General features: G+C 39.2%; 1 protein-coding gene across 5 annotated transcripts in view; it reads left to right on the plus strand.

Moving 5' to 3' along the window:
* The window catches only part of LTBP1 (latent transforming growth factor beta binding protein 1), a 101,580-nt gene that overhangs the window by 48,020 nt on the left and 28,361 nt on the right, over positions 1-25,199 (plus strand). For 2 of the 5 annotated variants that reach the window (XM_010146072.1, XM_010146074.1), the window contains exons 14-22: positions 648-856; positions 2,330-2,343; positions 2,758-2,771; positions 2,896-3,018; positions 4,356-4,478; positions 8,189-8,311; positions 11,906-12,031; positions 19,394-19,519; positions 21,772-21,915. In XM_010146072.1, coding sequence (XP_010144374.1) covers positions 648-856; positions 2,330-2,343; positions 2,758-2,771; positions 2,896-3,018; positions 4,356-4,478; positions 8,189-8,311; positions 11,906-12,031; positions 19,394-19,519; positions 21,772-21,915 — 1,002 coding nt within the window. The remainder of the gene's footprint in view (positions 1-647; positions 857-2,329; positions 2,344-2,757; positions 2,772-2,895; positions 3,019-4,355; positions 4,479-8,188; positions 8,312-11,905; positions 12,032-19,393; positions 19,520-21,771; positions 21,916-25,199) is intronic. The other 3 variants (XM_010146073.1, XM_010146075.1, XM_010146071.1) reach the window with 2 other exon arrangements.

Here is a 25,199-nt window from a genome sequence, read left to right on the forward strand (position 1 = left end):
TGTTTTGTCATGGGTAAACTGGGACCTCTCCTGATGCAGCAAGTCCCTAAACATTGCCAGCCTTAGTGATGTGTGTTGCTTGTGCCTTCTTTCAGACATAATTAAATTCCTACTCCGTGTAAACATCTTGGTTACTATTCACACAATTAGATTTATATTCCACATAATACTTACATGCTGCATAACTCTAGAACGCTGGAGAATCCCAAATTCCTCTTTGCTTTGAGAAGCTAGAGTTACAGTTTTATTGTTGTTTCAGTGCACTTCCAAAGTCTCTTGATAATGACTATAGGAAGACCCTCAGGAAACTTCAGCATGGTAGAGGGTTGACATAAGCAAAGCTATTCTTAGCTATCAAAGCCAAAAATCTGGTGTGCTGTATGGAGGGCCTATCAAAGATTCGCGGTGTAATAGAAAGTTCAGATTCAGTTGCAGTACTGTGATCTAATTTATTTCTCAGAGGTGCTCCTTCACTGGTACAAATCTGTGCAAACTTGTTCCTTCTTGGCTCTCTTAACAGATGAGTTGTCAACTTTTTAAATGTATTAGTATAACATGAGCACAGTCAGAATAACCAGATTAGTTTATTGTTCAATGTTGTGTTATGGTTTTTTGACCAGTATTTCCTTTTGTCGTCTTTTTTGAAGATATTGATGAATGCCTAACTCCAACTACTTGTCCAGATGCACAGTGCATTAATGCTCCTGGCTCTTACCAGTGCATTCCTTGCAGAGCGGGATTCAGAGGCTGGAATGGACAGTGCCATGGTATGTTAACTACTCTTTGTATCTCCGGTTACAGTACTTCTTACAAGATGCTGTATTTCCTATTCCATCAATGTTACAACCTGATGACAGCCTGGTGCCCTGGGTCCCCATTCCATTCAATAATAATTGAAAATACAAGATTTTTGACTTTACTTTATGTTCTCAGTCTGCGTGAGGAAATCAAGTTTGATTCCTGTACCTATTTATGAAAATAGCCTGGTTGAAAATGCCATGGCGTAACTTTCACTTGTTTCATTCTTGCTAACCAAGTTAGTAGAAGCAGAATGAGAGAAAAGAAGTTACTTCTCTGCTCAGATTTACAAATAGAACTTAAGTGTTGCAGGGGATGAGTCTTGGGTCCCAAATGCTGATACTTCTTTCCTTGTTATTGAATGTAGTTTCCCTTTTTCCTTTGTTTTATGAAATCTTCAAAGCCGAGACATCTCGCTCACATCATTAGTGATGTGGACAGTCTTCATTTTCTGTTTATCCTTAGACTTACATCATGTTGGAAATGAGCCATACGCAGTTTAGAAAATGTAGTGCAGACAGTTTCTCCTAAATCTTTTGTAAAATGGTACAATTTAAATACACTGGAAAGGAAAATGCTTCCCAAGTTATCTATGAGAGATATTTAAGTTCATTGTTTCATAAATTCATTTGTTTCTGCTGTTCGTTTGGGTCAGTTGCAGCTCTGGTGTTTTCCCTAATGCTGTTTTCAGTATTATTTTTTTTTTTTTAATCTCACCTCATTCCTCTGCCTGCACTTTATACCACAGTCAAGTGTAACAATTCTACTGTTCTGTGATGCTATTGATATTGTAATCTCTGGGATTTAAAGCCAGGAGTCTAGCTGCTTTTGTTTAATAAGGGCAAGTCAAACAGTTCAGTTCAAATGTATGTAAAATACATTTAATTGCAGTTTAGGTGGGAATATCCAATTTGTGATGCATATTGGAAGAAATTAAAAATGGCACCTGTACAACCTGCCCCATCATTGTCTTGAAATTGCCACTGTCCCAGGTCCTTCAATGCATTTGTGTCATACAGGGACTATTTGAAATTTTTTTTTAGGTTTTTTTTTATCTTTGTCTCTCCACATTTGCCCATTCAAATAAAGTGAGATATCATGGTGTAGAAAGATAATGTAGTAGTATGTGAATCTGAAGCACAATTCTGTGTGTGGATGAGTAACTGGAAAAAAATCAGGTTCACAAAACTTTCTAGATGGCCTCATCCTCATGGTTATCCCTGTGGTGGATTTTGCAGCTATGTGGGTAACTAACAATACTCAGCTTATTTGGGACTCCATTAGAAGATTTCGAAACTAATACAGAGGTCAGCAGATCCATATACTTCTAGCCCTGCTGTAGGGAGCTTCAGTACAATCAGTTACAGCTCTGGACTTCATCTCAGAAAATTTAGGTTCTGTTCCAGGCATTTCTGCTGACTTTATGGGGAAGTCTCTTGATCTTTCAATCCCATCCAAAAATCAGAAACAATATTGCAGGATTTGTTTTCAAGTAGCTTGGAGATAAGTAAGTGAAAATTTTCTTACAGAGAGGGTTGTGAATCAGTGGAACAGGCTGCCCAGGGCAATGGTGGAGTCCCCATCCCTGGAAATTTTTAAAAGACGTGTAGATGTGGTGCTGATGGACATGGCTTAGGAACCCTGGCAGTACAGGGTGAATGGTTGGTCTAAATGATCTTGAAGGTCTTTTCCAGTCACTCTGTGATTCTATATAAAGCTGCACTTGTTTAAGCTACTGTGGGATAATTATGGGTAAAATAATCTTATTCAAGTAAGTAGGATGAGGACACAGTTAGTTCATAGCTCAATCCCTATTTAAAAACAGAAAGAAAAAAGGTTTGTTAGCCTAAACTGCAGTCCTTGAAGTACTGCGATGAAAGCTTTGTTTTAATCATGTGGGCTCCAAGTATAGTTGAGTGTTTGAGCACAAGACAGCTCAAGTTCAAAACCTTTTTTAAGTCTGAATTGTCAGGGTAGAATATACAGGAAGACTGATACAGCGGTGCTTATGGGAGAATTTGAATAAATTCCCAAGCTCAGCTGAAAGATGGTTGTACCCAAGTTAATTCTACGCTTATCCTTTCTTTGTATTCACAGATGTAGATGAGTGTCAATATGGCAATCTCTGTACAAATGGACGTTGTGAAAATACAGAGGGGTCTTTCAGATGTATTTGTGGCCAAGGTTTCAAACTCTCTGCATCAGAGAATCAGTGTGAAGGTAGGAAAGCTTATGTTTAGAGTTCATAAGGTTGCACTTACCTTTTAGATAATATTTTTCATCTAATCGTATTCCTTTTAATGGAGAAACAACAAATGCACATCACTGAAGCTAAATAACCAAAAAAGTAAGAATATGTATTTCCATTTTGTGGCTTCACATTGTAGATTTTAACATTTGTTATAAAGCAAATCAAGAACGGGTAGTGATATATTGCTAAACTGGAACTTCTGCAAAATCCTTGGCACTTCTGTCGTTTTGGAGATTTGGAGACAATGGCTTCTGCTGCCTTTATTGCTTTTCTTTCTGTCTTCTTTTTTTTCTTTTGTATGGGTGAGTGGAATTAAAAAACCCAGATGGCACCCTCTTGGAACCCAGAAGTGTCAGTTAACACTGAGCTGATGCCTGCATTGGCGTGTCTGCATTTCAAGGAGAACATTTAGGGAGTTTGGTGTGATATTTCTAAGAACAGTACCTGTACCTACAAAGTGTCAGATTCCACATTTCTTCCACATCTAAAATTCCCATCAGGACTGGTCTAGTCCTAAGTCCTAGAGACAACTAAGAACTTACCATATCAATTTAATTACTGTTCCTTAACAAGCATTTTATAAAGAAGAGAGGGAAAACAGGCTTCCTAGCTCAAACAAGGTAAGTGCTATGTTCTGAATTCCAAGTGCCGCTCCCCTCCAATATTTTGAGTTTTTCACAGGGAAACTTAAGTTTGAAGTTCAAGTCCATGTGTTAACTCAGGCTGACCTCAGTTTATGAGAACTGAAGCACTGAGGGATTAGCAGTGGTTGTGGAAGCAGAGACATTTCCCCATACTTAGAGGATTAATACTGTTACAAGGCAAGTATTTAAAGGAGCCTTAAGGTGCAACCTAATAAGGGAACAAGCTGTCCGTGTGCATCTGAAACCACACCTTGTTAAGAGGTGGTGATCCTGCTGGAAAGTATTTTGTGCGTTTTGCTGAATCACTGGCGCATCTGGCTTGTTACCTTTGCCATATATAAAAGAAAAAAAAGCAGCTCTTAAGCGTCATGCGTGTATATTTGTATGTCTTTGTGTACCCATTTGTGCACTGAGATATATGTTGATGCTGCAGGAGAGAATGCTGAATGCACTCATCTCGAGGAAAACAGCTGATCCGCAATTTCGTATATTGTTATGTATTATTTTGACTGTCTGCATTTGTTAACACATAAGATCAAAAGAAGCAGTACTGGATAGTGACACTGTGCTTTGCTGGTTTGTTCAGAATTGCTTATTGCACCACCTGATTAGTAATTGGTATTTTCAGATGTGTTATGTTTTCACCATTTCTTCTGCTACAGATGTAGACGAATGCCAGCACCAATCACTCTGTACAAATGGACACTGCAGGAACACAGACGGATCTTTCAGATGTATTTGTAGCCAAGGCTACACATTATCATCTACTGGAGATCAGTGTGAAGGTAAGCTTGTGGACTTAAGCTACAGGTGAATTTTTTTTCCATAAGATCTCGAGTATTTCAGCTCTAGGAGCAAAGTCTTTTGAGAATGGGGTAGAAAGATGTGTTGCTTCTCTTTCTCTATACTTTACTGTCAGCCATTGAACAGTACCTATCTACACAGCCTCATATTTAATGGATTCTTAGAAATAGTCCCTGTCATCTTTCCACATATGAGAAATCAGCACATGTGTTTCAAACAGTAAGATTGGAAGAACAGTTGACATTATTATGAAAAACAATTAAGCCTTTCCAGACCTTGTTGCTCAGATTCTGACACAGAGGTTCTGTATTACAAAAGCTTCTGGCAACAATACACTATTCTCATGGAAGCTTGCTAGGTTAAAACTTCTTCTCCAGCTGGTTTTGGGAACCTGTAGCCAGCCACCCCAATTCCACATACACACTGGCAGGAGAAAATATGTAGTAAAAGGTGAGCTCCACGGGGATCTGCTGGACCCCACAGCTTTCACTGTCTCAGAAGGCAGTCTATGTGCTGAGCTTGTAAAAACAAAAGAGGTGAAAGATGTACAGTAAACGTAGCGAGAAATGCTGTGTTACAGAAAACAGAAATATTCTGTGTTCTCTCAAGTAGAACAGTTTAATTGTCCAGTAATTGGCAGAGATTTTTTTCTAACTAATTATTTCAGAGATACTCTCTCTTCTCCATTGTTGGCTATATACCATCAGATATATAACTGATAGGTCTACTCATGGTCACCTCGAGCATGTGAGATTACTTATAAGCGAGCTCCAGAAGATTGTACCTCAGTTGCTTCCTTACCTCACCCTAGGGGGAGAAAAACTCTCTCTAGGGTCTCACCATACATGTCATGTTAGCACATCAAAGCTTTCCAGTCTCAGGTGTGCTTTCTGTAGCTGCTGACGCCATGGAAGATGCAGCTTCTTACTGCTGTTCTAGACATGCATGTCTTAAAGGGTAGTAAAACGCACTGCACAACCCAAGCATGAGTTACTGTCTCTGATCTTCCTGGAGATTCTTGTGCAGCAGCCACCGGACCTGGGAAGTGTTGCATCAGAGAAAGGGAGTTTGCATTCTCTACAGAAAATACTGCATATTGACTGAATTTGGCTAAAAATGCCCTCAGGTTGTGCCATGTGGCATTAACTCAGCACAAGGGAGTTGTTAATTTTTTCCCATTTCCTAGTCAAACTTATTTCTGTTTTAAATAAATCAGAATTTATTTCTCCATTGAAAGTGATTATAAAGCATATGGTTATCAAAAGGTCACAACGTTGTCAGCATTAAGTGCAGCTTTATCTGCAGTAACATTCATTTGTGTAAGGAAGCTATTCCTGATTCTTATTTTTTATCAAATAGATTAAGTCCCAAGGATAGTTGCACTCTGACATAGTGCGGGCTTTCTAGACATAACTGTAGAAATGAGGTCATGTCCTCTTTGTTAATTACAGTTGTTAATCATTTCTGTGATGCAGGAAAAAGTTACAATTCTAATCAGCTAAAATCCATGCTTAAGAAATCAGAATAATCAAAGGCACTGGAAAGTCTTTGATAGTTTCCTTTGAAAAACAGTTATCTGCATTATCAGAGTAATAGACTCAGTGAATTACGAGGTGGGGCACTGCAAAGGCGCGGGAAAGTTGCTTATGAGATGCTTCGCTTATGTGACTCTTATTTTGTGTTTGTTTTTAAAACGTAAGAGGCACAGTCCTCAAATGCATCGTGATCTGTAATGAAACAAAACAGTGTAATATCACTGGAATGTAGGCATTTGCTGAGTTAGTACTGTACCCACAATAGCTCTGCACTGTTTCCTCCACTGAGCTGCATTTAAGCCGTTTGAAAGACAATGAAAAAAAAAAAGCTTTGGGTAGAAACAGTGCTGGTGTCCTGTTCTTGAAGTACGTGATCCCTTTGTATCTAATTTGTATCCTGAAACTTGCCCTGCTCTGGGTCAGTTGGCATGTTTATCCCATGAATGTCAAGACGCTAGGGCAGAGTCTATAGGCCTGAGGCTTGATGCTTGAGGGAATGTGGCCTATAGGCAGCTGGGAGCTAGGCTGTGTGTGCCCTCTCTCTGGAGCTGGATTTATAGCTTCGGTGCAGCACTGTGCAAATGCAGCTATTCAGCTCTGTGACCAAGCTGCCAACCTGCAAAATGGACGTAATGCATGAAAAAGCGACTGTTAGCACAGCAGTATGCACAGTGCGGTCCCGGTCCCACAAGCCTCCTGTCCATGTGGTTTTGAGAGTAGTCTCCACATGTGTGTCTTGACTGATATGACACATCAGCTGTGCTTGGACTTGCCCACGCTCTGGGGGATGTCTGAGTTGGGTCACTTCCAGCTAAGGGATCTCCATGTAGTGGTCTAAACATGGCCAAAGATGCTATTGCAAACTACAAATTTACATTAATAGACATTTTTTGTGTCTGTCTTCTAAATGTACAGCTGCTTGGATTTCTTTTCAACTGCATTACTGTGACGCTACAGTCACCATTTTAGTAGGCTGGAGAGTGGCTGTCATGGTTTAAACCCAGCTGACAACCAAGCACCATGCAGTCGCTCTGTCAGTCCAAAAGGGGAGAATACAACAAAAGACTTCAGGGTCAAGACAAAGGACAGGGAGGGCTCACTTCAGCTGTTATGGTCACGGGCAAAAGACAGACTTGACTTGGTGAAACAAAATCAATTTAATTTAAACAACAAAAACACTACCAAATCACCGATCCAATTAGAGTAGGACAACAGCAGAGAAAAACAACAGGACCTTAAATACATCTTCCCACACACACTCCTCCCCACTTTCCCAGGCCCGGCTTTGCTACTGCCTCCCACACACACATGGTGCAGGGGGATGGGTGTCGCGGCCAGTCCCAGTTTGATCCATATTACTTATGCCACTCTTCCCTCTTCAAGGGAAACACACCTTAGAGTCCTTCCCTATGGCAATGTGGCATCCCTCCCGTGTGAGACAGCCCTCCATGAACTGCTCCAACTAGCATGGGTGTCCTCCATGAGCAGCAGTTCTTCTAGTGATGAACCACCCCAGTGCAGGTCTTCCTTAGAGTCATGGCCGCTTTCAGGAACCTTTCTCCACCAGTGATGTCTGAGGACTGCAAGGACCGTGCTCCAGCATGGGTATCTCCATGGGATGCACACAGCCTGCTGTCTCGTAGATGAGGTTTCCCTTCTTAAGTATATTTATTCCCAGAGGCGCTGACTGGCTCAGCCTTGGCCAGAGGCAGGGCTGAATTTCACCCAGGGGAGCTTTTTTTATGAAGCTTCTCAGTCCCTTCCCCCGCTACCAAAACCACACCAAACACAAGCCAGCAGCCACCTCCTTCTAGTACCAAAACCTGGCCAAAAACAAACCCAGCATAGCGGTATAAAGACCTGGTATGACAGCTTTCATGAGAGATGCAGGTGGCACGTGTTAGACATACTTGCTAGGAGTAAACGACGTACAAACTTGAATTTTAAAACTCTCTAGAAATACAAGAAGTTTGATGATATGATGAAAGGGAAATTAAAAGGACATACTGAAGTGTAGTAAAATTGACTTCCACACGTGCATACAGTTCTTAGAGGGCATTGTAACTTCAGGTTGTTATCTTGGTATCAAAATATTACTGTTAAAAGTTACATCAGTTTTTATATCATCTAATAATTCAGTTGCATTTTTATTTCAGATGTTGATGAATGCCTTCAAGACAGTGATGTTTGCCTTGGAGGAAGCTGCATGAATACTGATGGATCTTACAAATGCACTTGTCCAGATGGCTTCCAGCAGATAGCAAATAGGGGATGTCAAGGTATGAAATAGCTGTAAAAAAAATGCCTGGATCAGTATTATAAACATGCAAGTTTGTAAGCATAACTTGTGAATAATGCTAAGGAATAGAAACTCGGTTTATTTATCATTTGTAGTACTTTCTTACTCTTCTCATTTTATATAGTTCTGTGTAAATATATGCTAAGACATTATTTAGAAGAGACTGAAATCTCAGCCTTCATAACTTGAAAGAGAATCTATATTAAAACTAACAGAGATACAGTGCTGCATTTTCCCAAATTTTGGAAACACTTATTTTGACAGAACCTTCTATGATAGTGAATCAGTGGTGTAACAGAAACAGTATAGTTACTGTCAAGACACATTAGATAAACCTTCTCACCTCTAAAACACTTGCAGTGCTTTGTGGAGGAAGGGTGGGGATGAAGGAAATGTGTTACCGAGGCTGAGTCAGCATTGCCAAACCCAGAAAAACACTCCCCAGGTTTTAGTTCTGAACAACCCCAACTCCATGTTGGCACAACTCCCAGGTATGCCTCATGACTCCCTTTTGTCATCTGTTTTTATAAGACAAGAACCATGGTATTAGAGCTGGAAAGCGATAGAGTGTTCTTGCTCTAAATGATTGGAGGACCAGGAGACTGGACTTTGCTTTGGCTGCTCTCTTCTGCGCAGTTTACAGTTGAGCTAAGAGACTGTATTCCAGCTGATCTGTGTCGAAGATCTTGAGTAACCGACAGAAAGTCCCTGCAAAAGTTCTGAATATTCTCTGTGACTGCTTTCTAATTCAGAAAATGTTTTCATTTAACATGCAGAAGTGCTGTATTAGACCTTACTTTAGAAGATAAGAGAATCAATCACTAGTGTAAATCAATGCCAGCTTTGATACCACTCTATTCTCTTCACTCTGCTATGTAAAGCAATAGTATATAAGCATTGTCTATTAAATGGATTAATGTAACAACACTGAAAGCACATAGGAGCCAACTAAGGGACAGACAGTATAGACGGTATTTTTAACAGAAAAATGCGAGTGAAAATTGGAAATCATTTGAGGTGAGAGCGCTACATGTGAGAAAGAAGACAACCAATACTGAAAAGTAACTTGCTGTAGAGGGGAGTGAAACTGCTTGAAAAATAGCCAGATCAATATCAAAACGAATGGAAGAAAGGAAGAGTTGAAACAGTGAATACTGACAAGGTAGAATAGCAAAAACTGAACACAGCTAAAGAACATAAGGGAAAATCTTTGGCTAGCAGAATTAAGTATGGTTAGACTTATTTTACTGTGGTGAATACTGTGTTGTTAAGCTGTTGCATGGTGCAATAGTAGAATTTTTATCTGTCAGAGATGGAAATCTTTAGTATGTTTTCTTGTCCTGTGTTTTGTACTGGACAAAAGTAGCAGTACTTGTATCGTAAATGATGGCCTCTTTACATTTCAGCAGTACCTTCAAAATATTTTAAGCAGCAGCCAAACTGAGACACTTTTAAATGACTGAAAGTTAGTTCTATCAGAGTTCTGTAGCAGCAAGAAAAAACATAACATTTTTGAGAGAATTTATCTGGAGATACTAGGGCATGGTAAAAGATCTAGATAATAGGCCACTAGTGTAGAGAGATCTTAATCACGTGGTATGCTGGCTATGAACAAACAGTATGTGTTTCAATATATCCAGTTCTATACTGGAGAAAGAATCTCAGTCATGCTTGTAGGATAGCGGACTGCATTCTGGGACACAGTCACTGAGAAGGATTTAGGGATCAGAGACAGCTGAATATGAAATTCCAGTGCAAGCCTGTGACCAGTTGCACTCTCTAGAATGAAAAATCAGCATATTCAACAGGAGTAAGCAAGGTTTGTTTACCTCTATTTTGAACTGATACAACTGCTGTTGGCACATTGTGGTACACTGACATTCTGGTGCCCACAGTTCAAAATGGATGCTGATCAGCTGAGGTGAGTCAGTTCAGATGAACCCAAAAAAAGCTGATGGCCGGGGGGCAAAAGGACTGAATCCTTTAGAACTGTTTATTTTGTTGAAGATAAAAATGAGAGGTGACTCGATCATAACCTTACTGCATTCAAAGGAAACCACAATCAAACGTAGAGAGCTGTTAATTAAATTGGCAAAAATATCACAGAATGCAGTGTCTGCAAGTTGAATTTGGACTTGACTAGAAATTAGGAATATGGTTTTTGTTAAGAATCAAAGATGAAAAGATTACAAAACATTAGAAATTGTGCAGTTTGCTCTTTCAGACATTATATTCTGTTTCCTTAACATCGTTGATTTTGTTTTCCTGTCTTTTAAGATGTCTTCTATCTTAGGTAATCAGCTGGCATGATTCCCAGTATTTTTCAGGCAGTTTTAAGAAAATGACAGCCTAGTCTTGAGAACAGTGTGGGTCCTGAGAAGGTACCATACTGCCTTTGTCATTGCTGATCTCCCACCTTACCCGACTTTCAGAGAGCTTAGGAAGTACGTCATTGGTCCGCGTTTACTATGAATTCAGAAAAGACTTAATATATGTAGGTGTTGCATGAAGCACAGCGCACTGACTTTTACCTGTGCACCTCATACAGATACTACACTTTCCTGAGCGGCCTCTGTTCTTTCTGCCCATGTGCCATGACTTCAGGACACTGGCCTAGAACATTTACAGACAGACAATCAGTCTGTATCTAAAGAAAATTCTATAATGGATGTCATGGTCTTGAAATGATGGTAATGAAATCACAATTTCTCTAGTCTATCAAAATTACTCTCTGCTTTGATGCATTTTGTGTAGCCGTAATGGCCAGAATGTAAGCAACGAAGGACGCTGTTAAAAAAACTTCTGGTATCTGTGATGATGGATGAATGAGCCACATATGTAAACTGTGTTTGTAAATTTGCTTTTGATCTGGGCATGGTCCTGAAAACTTCTTAAGAAGTTTTTGTAAAGCAAAATACAAAAGTGTAATTACAGTGTGAGTGGTAATTCCTGTGAAAGTGGTGCCACCTTAATGAATTAATTCAGTCCTTAAGTTCTGATGGCAGGTGTTGTTGGGACATCAGTCACAAAGAAGTGCTTTTTTTCAGATTCACAAATTTGAATGGCAGTGTTTGAAAAATGCTTTCTAGGTTTAAAAAAAAAAAAAGGCAAGGACAACAGACTCTCCCATTCTCCATCAGCAAAAAAAGAGCATTTGTTTTTAAATTATATAAAATCAGCGTACTGGAAAAGACGCAGCTCCAGACCCGCTCATATGGAGTCAGATGCAAAAGTTGACCAGCATGCAACAATCAAAAAGCGTTGAGATGGAGCCACCTGAGAATTCCGTTAACAGAGAAGAAATGTTGGCTAGTATGGAGCTTATACTGATATCTCGCAAAACGGTTTTAACTGCTGCTCCTCATCACAGAGAGTGATATAGCGAGAGTGTCATGCAGTAGAACACACTCGTGCCCATATAGAGTTAAGAATGATCCCAGAAGATTTGGACACTCTGAAAAATGAGCGCTGTTTACATAGCTGTTGGAAATAAAAGCTGCTTTTAAGACTAATTGAATGTAGGCTTAACGTTAAGGGTATGATGATTTGCAAAGCTGTTAATCTGTGTTTTCAGATGTCAATGAATGTGAGAGATCTGACCTCTGTTCACCTCATGGGGAGTGTCTAAACACTGATGGGTCTTACCAGTGTATATGTGAGCGGGGCTTTTCTGTGTCTGCAGATGGCCGAACATGTGAAGGTGAGACAAGTTACAATAATGCGTTTTCATTGATTTGCTGTTATTAGTTGGCTGAGAGAAGTAGTCAGTTTGGGTCTAACACCCCAAAACCACTACTAACTCTGCAATCTGCTACCTAAGGGCCCTTTGTTCTTTTTTCTCTTAAATGTACCATGTGCTTACGTTGCTGTTTGAATCGTAAGGAGTATAATAGGAAATCTGCAAACATAATGGAGCAACATAATGGAGTTGGTGTTTGTTACGAGCTGTGGTTCATTTTTCTTCATTTTTAATAACTTTGCTATCTTAACATTGGATTGTATTTTGAGTAAAAGAATTGAGTGAAAAAGCAGGACTACTAACCTAACTATGGCAAATGATGGCAAAGGAGGGAATGATATTCTTATGTTAAGGTCTATGAAACTGGTGGACAGCTGTAACAATACGAAAAACTGTTCATAAATGGGAAATTATTTCTGTCTTATAGCAAGGGTGGAAGGAATAAATATATAAAAATGTGTGTGAAGTGAGTTTGGGACTCATGCTTCTGATAAGTTTCAGTGGGTAAGACCTTCCTACCATAAATATTTAGGATTGTTTGATTTAGAACTTCTTCAGTGCATTAGCAGCAAGACTGAGCTGCCTGAATGTTCTCATTGGTGTGTGTGTGAGACAACAGAACCTCACTTGTCAAGACAGGGTTGTTTGTTTTTTTAAAAAAAAAAAAAATTATGATGAAGTATCCATACAAGAGAAGTAACTCCAAGGAGAAATTGTAGTAAAATGCTGTGTATGATAGAACCTCAGGCATTTTGAAGTGGCAGAAACAGAATAAATAGCAATAATTAGATCTTTACAGTGCTAAAGCCAGCTTATTCTTCCTAAGTGTATGCAGGTATGCATACAGGTATTTATATGGGTATTTTTCATATACGGTTGTAATGCACACGCTTGCTAGTGATGCTACTCTGCCTAAACTTGAAACAGGAGACTTGTGCTCAATGATACCAAGAAGTTATGTGGCTTTCTGTAGTTAGTGATGCTGCCAGGAAATAAAAACCCTAATCCTAGGATGAAAAATGTCTGTTCTTATGAATGAGAGGACTGTTCAAGGCAAGAAGTCTTGTGCGAAAAGTTCAGAAGGGGAAAAAATTACATGGTAGTGTATATAGGATATAGTAGTAGGTTTACATGGTATGCGGTATGCATGAAGAGGATGAGGACTGAGGATATTACAGCTTGGTGTTAAAACCTATGGGTAGTGAATCTCAAGCATCCAAGTAGTAAGCAAGCTGTTCTCTGTCCCGAATAATAGGCCAGTAAATCCGTATGTGATTGGTTCTCATGGGCCAGCTCTTCTCATCGTTGACTTAGGGAGAGTGAAAAGGTTCTTCAGAGGAGGAGATGTGTTGAAACTTCTGACTGTTGCATCCACTCCCCCTACTTCTCCCAGAGGAAAAACAGCATTACAGCATTATTATTTGAGCTGCCATATAGTTAGTAATATAATATCTAATGAAATGAAATACACTACTGGCAAGAATACTATTATGCTGATCTAAGGGACTGAGTGTTGTATATTTAGATACAGCATGGCATCAAACACACTATTTGTGTAGGCTAGAGAGCAGATCTGAATAACGCCAGTGATTGAGGAACAAGGCAGTATTTTGTGATTTCAAGTAATGGGGATAATTCCAAACTATGTTCATGGACTCTTTTGGCAGCTTGTATATATTTCACACAGTGTTTAGGAAGGATATGGTTAAATATCTTTAATTTCTCTGCAAGAAAAGTAGTAGCAGGTGTTTTGCCTCACTGTTGAGCATAGCTAAAAAAAAAAAGGGGTCAGAAAAGAATGCAGCCTGCTCTTAGTTGAAACCAAATACTTTATTCCAAACCAAAGTTAGAACACTTACTAATCTTGTAAAATCAAACTCTCAGAAATTAAAAAAAAAAAGACAGAACTTAATAGAAACACAACTTAAACAAAAGAAAAAAGAGGTTGGTGGCCTCTAATTTCAGGGGATGTACCAGAAACAATGATCCTCTGTCTGGATCTCTGACGGTTAGTGAAGTAGCGCAGTTCCCAGGGAAGGGTTATCATCACATATGATGAAGTAGTACAAAATTAATCTCTATTAGAACAAAAAAGCCAAACTCTTACTAAGTAGAGAAAGATGAAATCAGAAGATCTTATTCCCAAGACTGAGAATTTTGGAACTTTTTAATGAAAAATAAAGTAAGTACAAAACCAGTTGCTTCAGAAGTAATTGCTGGTGTGTGTGGAATACAGATCAGACTTTATATTCAGTACTTGGAAAAGTATTTTAATAACTTGGCAAAGCAAGGGTACTTCTAGTCTTCTGAAGCAGCAGCACTCCTTTCTACCACAATTAGTTGCTCCATTCTGTCATTTTAATAAAAACAATTCTAGAGCTGAAAAAACTCATTTGAAGGGAGCACAGATGATGTCAGTGTTAACATTTGTAGTGGTGTCACCTTCATGCGAAAAGGCGAGATGAAACAAAAGGATCAGAAGCAAAAGGAACGTGCGACATTCCAGGTACTGCGAAAGGATGTGGCTTCCAGCTGCAGGAACTACTGTTCTTTACACTGGGTGCCTCTGTGAATTTATTTCTAGTTAAGTGAGTGAGAATAACTGTTTATACCATCAGAGAAAGCACCTGAGGAAATTCGACTGGATTCAGACACCTCTCTGTACCTGCGGAGCAGATTTTCCATACCTCCAGACTATTTTGGTATGAGTTTGACTCTTTTTTTTGAAAAGTCAGAAACAACAACAGAAAGTGTTTAAGAACCCCATTCAGTTCTGATACGGAGTTTTTAAGGCCGTTGGCCAAAGTAAACTAAACATCTGTGGAGGCTATGTCGTCTTCCAAGGAGTATACAAACTTCTGTTGTAGCAGTGACATTCCACTGCCACCTGGCCCCAGGCTCTGGGAGCACTCCTTAGCTCCCTGTTGAGCTCTCTGGGGTAAGAGACCACTGTAAGGCAGTGCCTTACCCAGTTGCCTGGTAGTTAACTATGCTGGCAAAGACTCAAGTTAGATGTTCTCTGATGCTTAAGTCAATACCCTAAGCACCTCCTCTGCCTCCCTGTCCAATCTCATATGTGGCTTCCTCACTTTTCCCTCCCTCTGCTCCAAGCTCTGAGCTTCACTGCCTGCCTCAAGAGGCACTCCAAAAAAGCTTCCACATACCACCAGAGCTCTCCAACCTCTGCTGCTTCCTTTCGCCTCACCTACTCTCTTGTACCTTGTTCTCCTTTTCTTGTCAACTGAATAAGTCACCCATCTGAGCCTTTTGGATACTTGCACAGGGCATCCACAAATCATTCTGTGATGAAGGAATAATTTACAAATCTGTGCACAAAAATGCTGCATTGTCCATCATTTCAGATGACTTCATACATAAGAAGTCTGAAAACCAGGGAAACAAAGAGTAGAGCTGTGAAGAGTGCATAGCTGTTACCTCTGCCACCAAAGACAGTTTAAGAGAGTAGATATTTGTTGAAACTGCACATCACAACTGTAGTTCTGCCCTTGTATAGGAAAGACAAGGCAGCTTTAGGAAAAGGGTATGGTAAATCTCCATTTTGGGGGCATTTTTTTCTATGTCCTTTTGGGGCAGAGTATTATCTGTTACCTGGAGTAAATTTTATGCTTCACACGCATGAAATTAACACAGGCAAAACACCTGCTACTATAACTTCACAGCTTCGCCAAATCTCTGGTTTAATACTGAAGGAAGCAAGCTCAAGGCTGCTGCCAAATGTAGACTAAAGTATGCATCTGCAGAGTGTGCCTCTGTAAGCTACCCTCTTGTTTCACAGTGAGTGATCACAGACTTCACCAGCCTGATGTTTTAGGACATCAACTACTTCTTACCTAAATGCTGGCTAGAGCAGTTAGGAGAAACAAGAATCTCTTTCTTACCACATCATCACAGTGTTGGAGTGACCATCCAGAGTTATTGCTTCTAGATGGCTAAAGTCTGTACTCAAATATTCATTTTTCTGACTTTCTCATGATGGTCATTTAATGTATGGTGTTATGGGCAGCCATGGAAGTCGCAGAATCGGAGCTCTGTTCCCCTAAGCACTGTACAGAACTGTCCTAGGAAACAGTTCCCCTTCCAGACACTTGGCCATGTAAGTAGGTTTCAGTGAGATGTAAATATCATGTCTGAGGGTAAGTATGCCTTCATCTTGTTCAGGTTGGCAGAAGACAGGAACACAGTTCTGAGCTGAATTAGGAGTATGCTTGACCGCACACATGTTTTGCCTTTCTTTAGATCCTGATGATGTAAGATCAAAGGAGTTTTGATTAAAGCAGGCAGCACTGAGTCATAGATTCTAAAACAGGTCATAATTACAAAGAACTGCTTTAGTCACTGAACAGACATAGGATATATTAGTTTCATATTTAGTTTTTCCCCTTGCTTTTTCTCCATGTAGCAAAAGAATTACCAATTACAAGCCTAACGCTTTACAGAGTGATTAAAGAAACAAATGCCCTCTCTGACTGTATAACAGGAGTCCTTTAAGTGAGCTGTCTAGACAAGGAAAAATATTTGATGCTTGCACCTTCTCTGTAATTTCCCATACACTGAAAGACGTGGTCATGTTCAGACTGAGTACTTTTTTAAAACAAAACCATCTTCTCTAGCTATATTATGTACTAAATTAGGAGACTTGCTACAATCACAAGTTTTGTTTCTGCAGTTTTTTTGTCAATGACCTTAGTCACCTTTGGAGAACCAGCTGTGTGATCCATGCCCTTGTTTCCTTTGACATTTAGTTACTAGGTGAGAGAAATACTGTAATTTAGCTAATTCTAATATCCCCGGTTAAAGTTTTTTCTCATAGGCTTTTTACAGAGTAACTGTCCTGTGGCTCGGGAACTTATGTTATTAAACGATAGTTGGCCCCTGAAAATACAAACACTGCGTTATTGTCTGTTGGCTTAAATTCCTGGTTGTCAATCCATTCATTTTGAATTCCTTTTCTTAACAGGATTTTCTGAATAAGAGATAGAGTATTGATCACATGAGAAAATTAAAATATGTTATGCAGGTATAGTGCACATCAGCAAGAGGGAGGGACCAGAAGAACACAATCATAAAGAATTTATCTTCTTCCTCCCAATAACTTTATATGCATCTTTTTATAATTCTGTCATTGTGGTGACTGGAAGAGGAAAGGGGACAAAGGTAATATGTGACCTTTCACCTTTGACAATGTCTTTAATACAGATATGTTGCTTATTCTTGCTGAATTAATTATACTGGGGAGGGTTTTTGGCAGATTTCAATAAGTTCAGTGTGCAGAAACCACCCAGATTTTTGTACTTACACTCCTTGAGAGTAAGAGTTGTATTCTTTGCGAAATACAAATAACCCTTTCTAAGATAAATTCCTTCAATATTTTCCCTTTGTTTACTAGATCAAGATATAGAGACCATTAAAACCTTTATTGACAAAACCAACAAACCAAATAAATTACTCTGCCAGTTCTATCTGCTAGTACTTTTTTTGTAATTATCACTTATGTTCACGTATGTCTCCTAGATTTCAGTGAATGCAGTCTTTTGCATGAGTTTTGTATTTTAGCTGAAGGTTGCCAGAGGCAGTGTTTTAACCTATTTAAGAGGTTGCAGATAGTCTCTTCTGGTCTTAAAAAAAAATTCCTATATGTGATTCTAAACCTGTTCAAACCCAAGTCACAGCACGTAGGAAAAGCTGGTTTTCAAGACCTTAAAAAATCCTTTCTCTGAGACAGACAAAAGTATGTGTGGATGAATTTGAGTGCTTGGGGAGCAAGGAGGCAGCATAACAGGTAACCTGTTATGTGAGGGTGGTAATGATGTGCTACTCAGATTTTGATAGCTTGAGGAGCTGTGACTACGTGGTTCAAAAATATAAAAATGCCCTTTCAGCTGAGCATAAAACAAACTTTGAAAGTCCTTGCTTAGTGAGCACTGTCAGGAAAAGAACAAGGTGCATCTTTGCTGACTTTTCTAGGCCTTTGACACAGCTGTGAAGAGCCTGAAGAGTAGACAGGACTATGTTTCAGCCCTAGTCTCTCCTTTCAAAAAGACACGAAGCAGCAGTGCTGCTCACCTGTTAAAAGAAGCCCTCTCTGTGGCAGTGGAGGATTCAGTCCCACCAACCCTTCAGTTCACCAGTTCTTTAGTGCCCAAGACCTTCACTGGAGGTAGAATGGTGGTAGGCTCCATCACAGGAAGATCTACTCTAATGTGCAGAATTAACAATAGTAGACAAATCAAAAGTGAATCCCTTTATTCATCATCTAAAATGTAATTAGCCCTGAAGCACGGTGCAGAAGCTAAATTTCAAGTGGACAGAAATCTTATTTAACAGTCGTAGTAGTTTCTAGGAAAGAAATATAGCAATAATTTATCTGTTTAAAGCTGCAGAGGAACTTAGAAGGCAGAAAGTATGAATTCTAGTATCCTGGCAGATTCCCAGGTTCTTTCTCCTGAAAAACACACCATGACATCTTTAATGACCACAGATGGTCAGGACTTTGTGTTTAGGTCTTGCATTGAGTGAAGATAAAAATAATACATTACTAGCACTTGTAATACTTACAAAAATGAGCCGTGTTCTGCCACAAGCAGCTCTGCTTCATTATAGTTTGATGGGCAGCTGAGTGAAAGAACAGACTTCCTCGTTCAAGTGACTCTTAACTTGTAAGGCCACTTGTAAACCACAAATAGGAACTACAAATGAAAGAGCCAGTACAGAAAGCATGCAGGCATTGTAATTACTTTGTCTACCTGAGTAAGGTTATTCAGGTGTGTAAACTCCCAGGATTAAAGACAGAAGGCTCAGTCCACAGATACTACCACTTACACATACATCATGAAATGATCTTCTGAGATCATTTCTGAGAGCCAGAACAAGATCTGTGCAGCATTTCTGCACAATGGATGCAGCCATTCCCTTGAGCTCTTGCTCTAGGCACGGTGGGCTCAGTTTCACGCATGTTGTTGACTGTATAATGCTACACTGGAAGAATCTGTAAGTCAGAGAGATGGCCAGATTTTAACTATGTCTTTGTGGTACGCAGCAGATTTGGTGAAACAGGTGGCTGACAGTTGACCAAAACCGTTGTCTGACATAAAATATTTCGAGCGAAGATAGCACTGAAACATACATTGTATGTGTGCTTACATTAAATTTTTGTGCGTTACCCTTTGTGTTTTCCTTCCCAACGTACAGAGGGACATCACTGCATCTGTTTGCAAAAATGGCCCGTGTGTTGTTTTTCTGCGCTCTTCATGAATGTCTGCCTTTGACTGTCACACTGTCTGATGTCATAATTCTTCCTTGTAGATGTGGATGAATGCGTGAATGGCACAATATGTGGCAGTCATGGGTTCTGTGAAAATATGGATGGCTCCTACCGCTGCCTCTGTTACCAAGGCTATCAGGACCCACAGGATGGGCAAGGGTGTACAGGTGAGTTCTTAGGAGCAAGTAGCCATTCCTGCAAGGTTCTAGAGAGCAAAAAGGGCATACGAGCAAAATGCATTTCTTCGAAAGAACATTCTTGTTTTCAGTCAATTTTTTGTTAAAGTGATACCACTTACGAGTAAAATAATGTTGACCTGTGCTTTACTTACTGAATTTTGTGCCCCATGAAAACTGAACTGTGTATCCATTTAATGGGAACCTGTTACTAGGATTGAATGAAAACAAACAGCAAATAAGCTGAGCCACTCATTTTATCTCTTTAAAAAAAACCCAGAACCCAAGAAGACCTACTATTTCTGCATGGCAGGACCATTCACAAATACAAATCATGATAGATTGAATTTAATCCCTTAGCCTTACTGAAATGCAACATCTGTTTAATCTCTTAGCAGAATAACCAGAACTCTGTACTACCCCCTACAGGAATTAATGTCTGGTCTGTGATACAGCCGGTCTGAATTAGGTGGTACACCTCCCTGTTTGAACAGAGTTTAACACTGGCTTCAAGATCCAGGAAAGGCACCTATCACCGTGAAAAGATGTGAGATTTTTTTAGATGTGTAAATAGTGCACATTTCTCATGTGAGCAGTAAGTTGCCAGATCTGCGGTTAATAGTGATGGTCAAACCTGAGAACCACCTGGGACAGCACAAGTTGCTAATACAAAATTAACACAAGATCAAGGAAAGGTATTCATTAAGCAATTTCTTCAAGCCAGACACAGGATGAAACACGTTTACCAGGAAAAGAGACCTAAAGGGAATACCAAACAGAGAGGAGAAGTTTAGAAGTTTTTACAAAAGTTTTTGTATGTATGTTTAATTAATATAAATTAAATATATTAAGTCTTCTCATATATTTTCATAGTTTTATGACAAAACTCTTTATGCCATTTAGCACTTAGTTTTTAACGTACCAATGTATATTTTTGCATACGGTGACTTCATGGATGGAAACAAAGCATAGAAAGAAAAAAAAAAAGAAGAAAGCAAAAGCTGGCATAAAACTACATTTAATTTTGAGTTGCCAGTGAAGTGATGCTGCACCATAAAATAATGTCTTAGTTCTTTTCCTTATATGCACTATCTAATATAAAATACTCCTATGAATTTTTATTCCAGTTATCTACCAAACAAATTTTAGGAAAAGGTGAGTCTCTTTAGTTCCTGGCCAGATAATGTTCCCCAAAGAAGCCTAATTGCTTAGGAATCCAGCAAGAACATAAATAAAAGTCTTAATTACATTTTAAAAGTGCTGAGAAAACTGTAAGTTAAAAATGCATATTTATATAAAGATACAGAAAAATCAACATTAGTCATATGACTAGATTGTTACTCTGACTGGATAAGAGGTAAAAAGAAGATAAAACATTACTCACAAGTTGTGCTTTAGACCACATTCAATTACAGAAATTTCTCAATCATGATACACAAATTATAATTTTCAGATTCTGTCGTTAGAGACAAAGTAGATTTTCAAGAGTAAACTTTAGCAACTGAACAAGGAGTAAAGTTACAGTATTTGGTAACTGCAGACAACTCTCCCATCAATTAAAAAAAGCATTTCAGGGTAGACTAGTTAGCAGGTATATGGAATCCCAGTTAAAAAATACGTGGGTTTTTTTGGGAGGCGGAAATTTGCAGTGTTCGGCAGGGGGTTCCCATGTGGCCTGGGTGTAACTTTTCTGGGTTCTAGAGCAGCCTGTGAGGCCGTTCGTGTGAGAGGCATGTGGTGGCAGTGAGGCTGGGAAGTTCACTGTTTAGTGGACGTTCACAAGGAAACTGGGATTTTGAGAAGAAAAAGGAATTCTCTTTTATAGCGCAGCCTGAATCACACCGAAACCTACTTATTTTGCTCCTTGAGTTCAGTGGAAGTTTGGTAGTAAAGAAAGTTAAGAAAATAAATTAAGAAGGGTACAAAGAAAAGCAAATACTTAAAAATGAGAAAGAAACCCCAAAAAGCCTGAAAGAAATGAAAGCCAATCCTCTGGTCTAGAAGCAGCAACTCCTCAGCACCAATAGCCTACCAACCATACTGTGGGTTTGGGGGTCTTTTATTTAAAAGGACTGACTACTTTTTTTTTTTAAATCCTCTTAGATATTACTGAGTTTTTACTCCTTCCCCAGAGATCCCATTTGTAATCTGGCAGACAATCCTGGCACAGATACAGCAGAAAGAACAACAAACTGTCAGAAAAGGGTCTGAATTGATTTATATTTTGAATTTTTTTTCCCCAGATGTAAATGAATGTGAAATGCTGAGTGGAGTATGTGGTGAAGCCCTCTGTGAAAATGTCGACGGTTCTTTCCTGTGCCTGTGCTCTGATGAAAATCAGGAGTATGATCCAATGACTGGACAGTGTCGCTTCCGTACCTCACCAGGTAAAATGTTGTGTTCTTGGCGTGATTTCCACTGCATATGTAACCAATGGAAAGGTAAAGTTGCTTTAAATACTGATGTGGCTTTAACTACAACAGAAAAATTTATGTCATCTGGAAAGTGTGTGCATGAGAAGAGGCATTGCTAGGATGGAATATGTTATCAGTGAATTATTAGCAGTGTAAATATAGCAGAAACACCTTCTATATGTTATTTGTCAACAGACTTGGCAGTAATAATGAAGAGTTACAGCAGTTAAGAGTAAAAAATCTCTTGTTTGCTGTACTGTAACAATGAAATGTGATATGGAATCAAGTCTATGGCCTAAATGATTTTATTTCTTCATATTTTTACAAACATCCACTACTATGCTTGTACGATGTTTAAGGGAGCACATGATTGAAAATGAAATTTGTATATAGCAGTATCCTCTTAGTGTTACCTGATACTAACATAACTCCTTCAGAAAAGCTGGTTGGGAAAGCTAAAAACAGAACACTGAATTGTCATCAGTCTCTTTGAGTGTCCTTCTGATTGCCCTTGTCTGTTTTATTCCACCTTTGGTCCTGTTTTTACTAGTAGTTCATTGAACTGGATTTGTGGGCTTTTGTTATCAGGTGTTTTGGGGGTTGCAAATGCTCCTGGAACTCTTAAAGTTGCCTCTACATTTCTACAGTGATCTGATTTGGAAAAAGGAACAAACCCACAATAAAGAACAACAGACTACAAGAAATGAAGGGATTTACTTGCAAATTTACTTTTTTTATTATTATTCCTTCCCCGAAATCTCGGTGTTTTTCTTATTTTGTTCTTACACTGCAGGCTAGTTTCTGCAAAGCTTCAGAATAACTGGCTCTAGTGTCAGGATGCAGACTCTACCACTTACAAGGCTGTGGCTATTTTCTCCTGTCACTTATGGTCTTTCAGAATTGTAAACAAGGTTGAAATATCTGTGACCTAATTGCAACAAGTATTTAGATCACTAATGTAGCACTCAGCAGCACTCAAGAAGTTGCCTGTGAAATATTAACAGCTGATTGACAAACTGAAACCTTTGCAAAATCTTGTGAGAAAGATTCAGGCATAATGAGCTTGTTTTTTGAAGGAGGAATGGAAAAAAGTAAGGTGGCTGAGGCAGCTGAGCAATGCCCAGTGGTACTGCCTCCATTCTTGTTTGCAAGGAAAAACGCAGCAGTACCTTTTCATCATGAAGCAGATTAGCTGAAGTACCCACTGATGATAACTGAAGCACCAGCATTTAAAATTCTTCCATTCATTTATGGAAGAAGAGTGTTTGTTATCAAGATTTGCAGGAGATGCGAATGCCGTTGTTGTTTTGGTACTACAAGGAGGTGGTATTTGGGAGAATTCAGCTATTTGTCAAACAACCAAAGCTAAAGAAATTAGCAGAGGACCTGAGCCCATGTAAAAAGATGTCAAGTCCAAAGAGCGTTCAAGGACATACCCAGATGTTACTGTGGTGAGGGGATGAAAAAGCCAGTGTGACTGATTGTACTGTCAATAGATTAATACTGTGAGTACCAACTTCATTTTGTTGTCACCGGTGAGCATAGTCTTACTGTGATAAATTCAGGCAGAAGCCATTCTTCCTTCCTCTCCAGCCTTCATCAGACCCTAACAAAACATAAGCTTCATCTTTGTGTCTTCTGACAAGGTCATCAAGAAGGAAAATCTCTCACTGGAGACCAGAGGACCTGCAAGTTAGGACCCAGTGAGATGTACTTTATACCGTAAGCTCTTGAACAAGAATAAAGAAAAGTGGCAGTATTAGCAAAAGAGATCTTTGTATCTTTTCTCTTACTTTTCTTCCAAAGTGAGAGGAGGAAAGTACTGTTGTTAGTTCTTCCTAAAAAGATCCTTGCTTTCCTATATATCCTACAGCCTTTCTGTTGGTTTTTTTTTTTCCTCTTATCATTTGGCTTCTGTTTCTCAAGACCTCAGTCATGTGGTGACACATGTAATCCCCATAACTCTGGATTTGACATTTCAGGAGCTGACAATGCCCACTTCATTCTTCTACATCTCCTCAGTTTGCTTGTTCCTGTTTTGTTCTGGGAACCAATGGGTGGCCCTTGTGCAGCTCTCAGCTGAAGAGGGAACAAAATCTGACTTTTACTCCCCATTTGTAAGTGGCATGAGCCCCATGTGCTCTCCCTGCAGGACATGCAAATAACAGCTATGTTGGTTTGCCCAACAACGAATACTTCAGCCTCCCCTGAGACCATCTGCAGCATGATCATCTTGGAGTAGCATACTGTCTCCATGCAAAGAGCAATGGAATAGCCATGTGGCTGTGACAAGTCACATACTCAAGTCAGGCACAGTGCTTTGAGAGCTCCTACAGTGTGTTTTGACGTCATCTGGCAGCATGAGCTTGCATCATGCCTATTTTCAGAAGGGAGGAATTTAATCTGTATGACTTTAATCTGTATTAGTTGCAGGTATCTATAGTTCAGTGGGCTTTGCTCATCTTTTGCATATTTCTCATTTTGTATTTTTGTGCATAAAGAAATGTTCACCTACCTCATATCAAGTGCAAATAGGTGAAGATTGTTCAAATGTTACTTTGGGAACTTTTTTCATGTAGTTTAAAGGCTGTTAACTTTGTGGAATGCTGTGTGTTCACACTTTACCTACCATTAGGGCTCTTGGGACTTCCTTCTATCTATTTAGATTTCACTTGGTGGAAGTTCACCTATTGTCAGATGTCCTGAAACAATCCTCTCAGTGTATGTATCAGGAGTTCTAGCCCGTATTGTTGCACTTGCGTAACAAACAAAAAAAAAGTAATTGTGCAAGGTTCGACTGTCCTACCCTCTCCCTCTCTGCCCTGCCATTCACAAATTGCAGCACGTGCTTCAGAAGGATGGAAAGATAAACAACAAAAGAACTCTGTTTTGTGTTAAACTTTGCTGTTATACTGCTTTGTACCTAACAGAGAAAAAAATGCCTGGTTTGGTTAAAAGTTTTCTCGTTTATTCATTTAACAAGATACATAAAGCCATTTGTGATGTATTTCTAGCAAGTACCAAACTGAACGCAGATTGAGCAATAATCTGCATTAACATAGTTTTAATTGTTTCTCGATAAGAAAAAAAATGCATGTTCTAGTATTCATCTAAATTGCTAATATATACTAATATATTAGTAATATATCTCATTGCATCAAATCCAGAAGCTATAAAGGATAGAATATATTTGAGTATTACAATAGGCATGATTTAACAAGAGAATTGCAAAAAATTAATGTGTGTAAACGTAAGCG

This window comes from Buceros rhinoceros, unplaced genomic scaffold (genome assembly GCF_000710305.1).
Source record: "Buceros rhinoceros silvestris isolate BGI_N320 unplaced genomic scaffold, ASM71030v1 scaffold3602, whole genome shotgun sequence".
NCBI lineage: Eukaryota > Metazoa > Chordata > Aves > Bucerotiformes > Bucerotidae > Buceros > Buceros rhinoceros.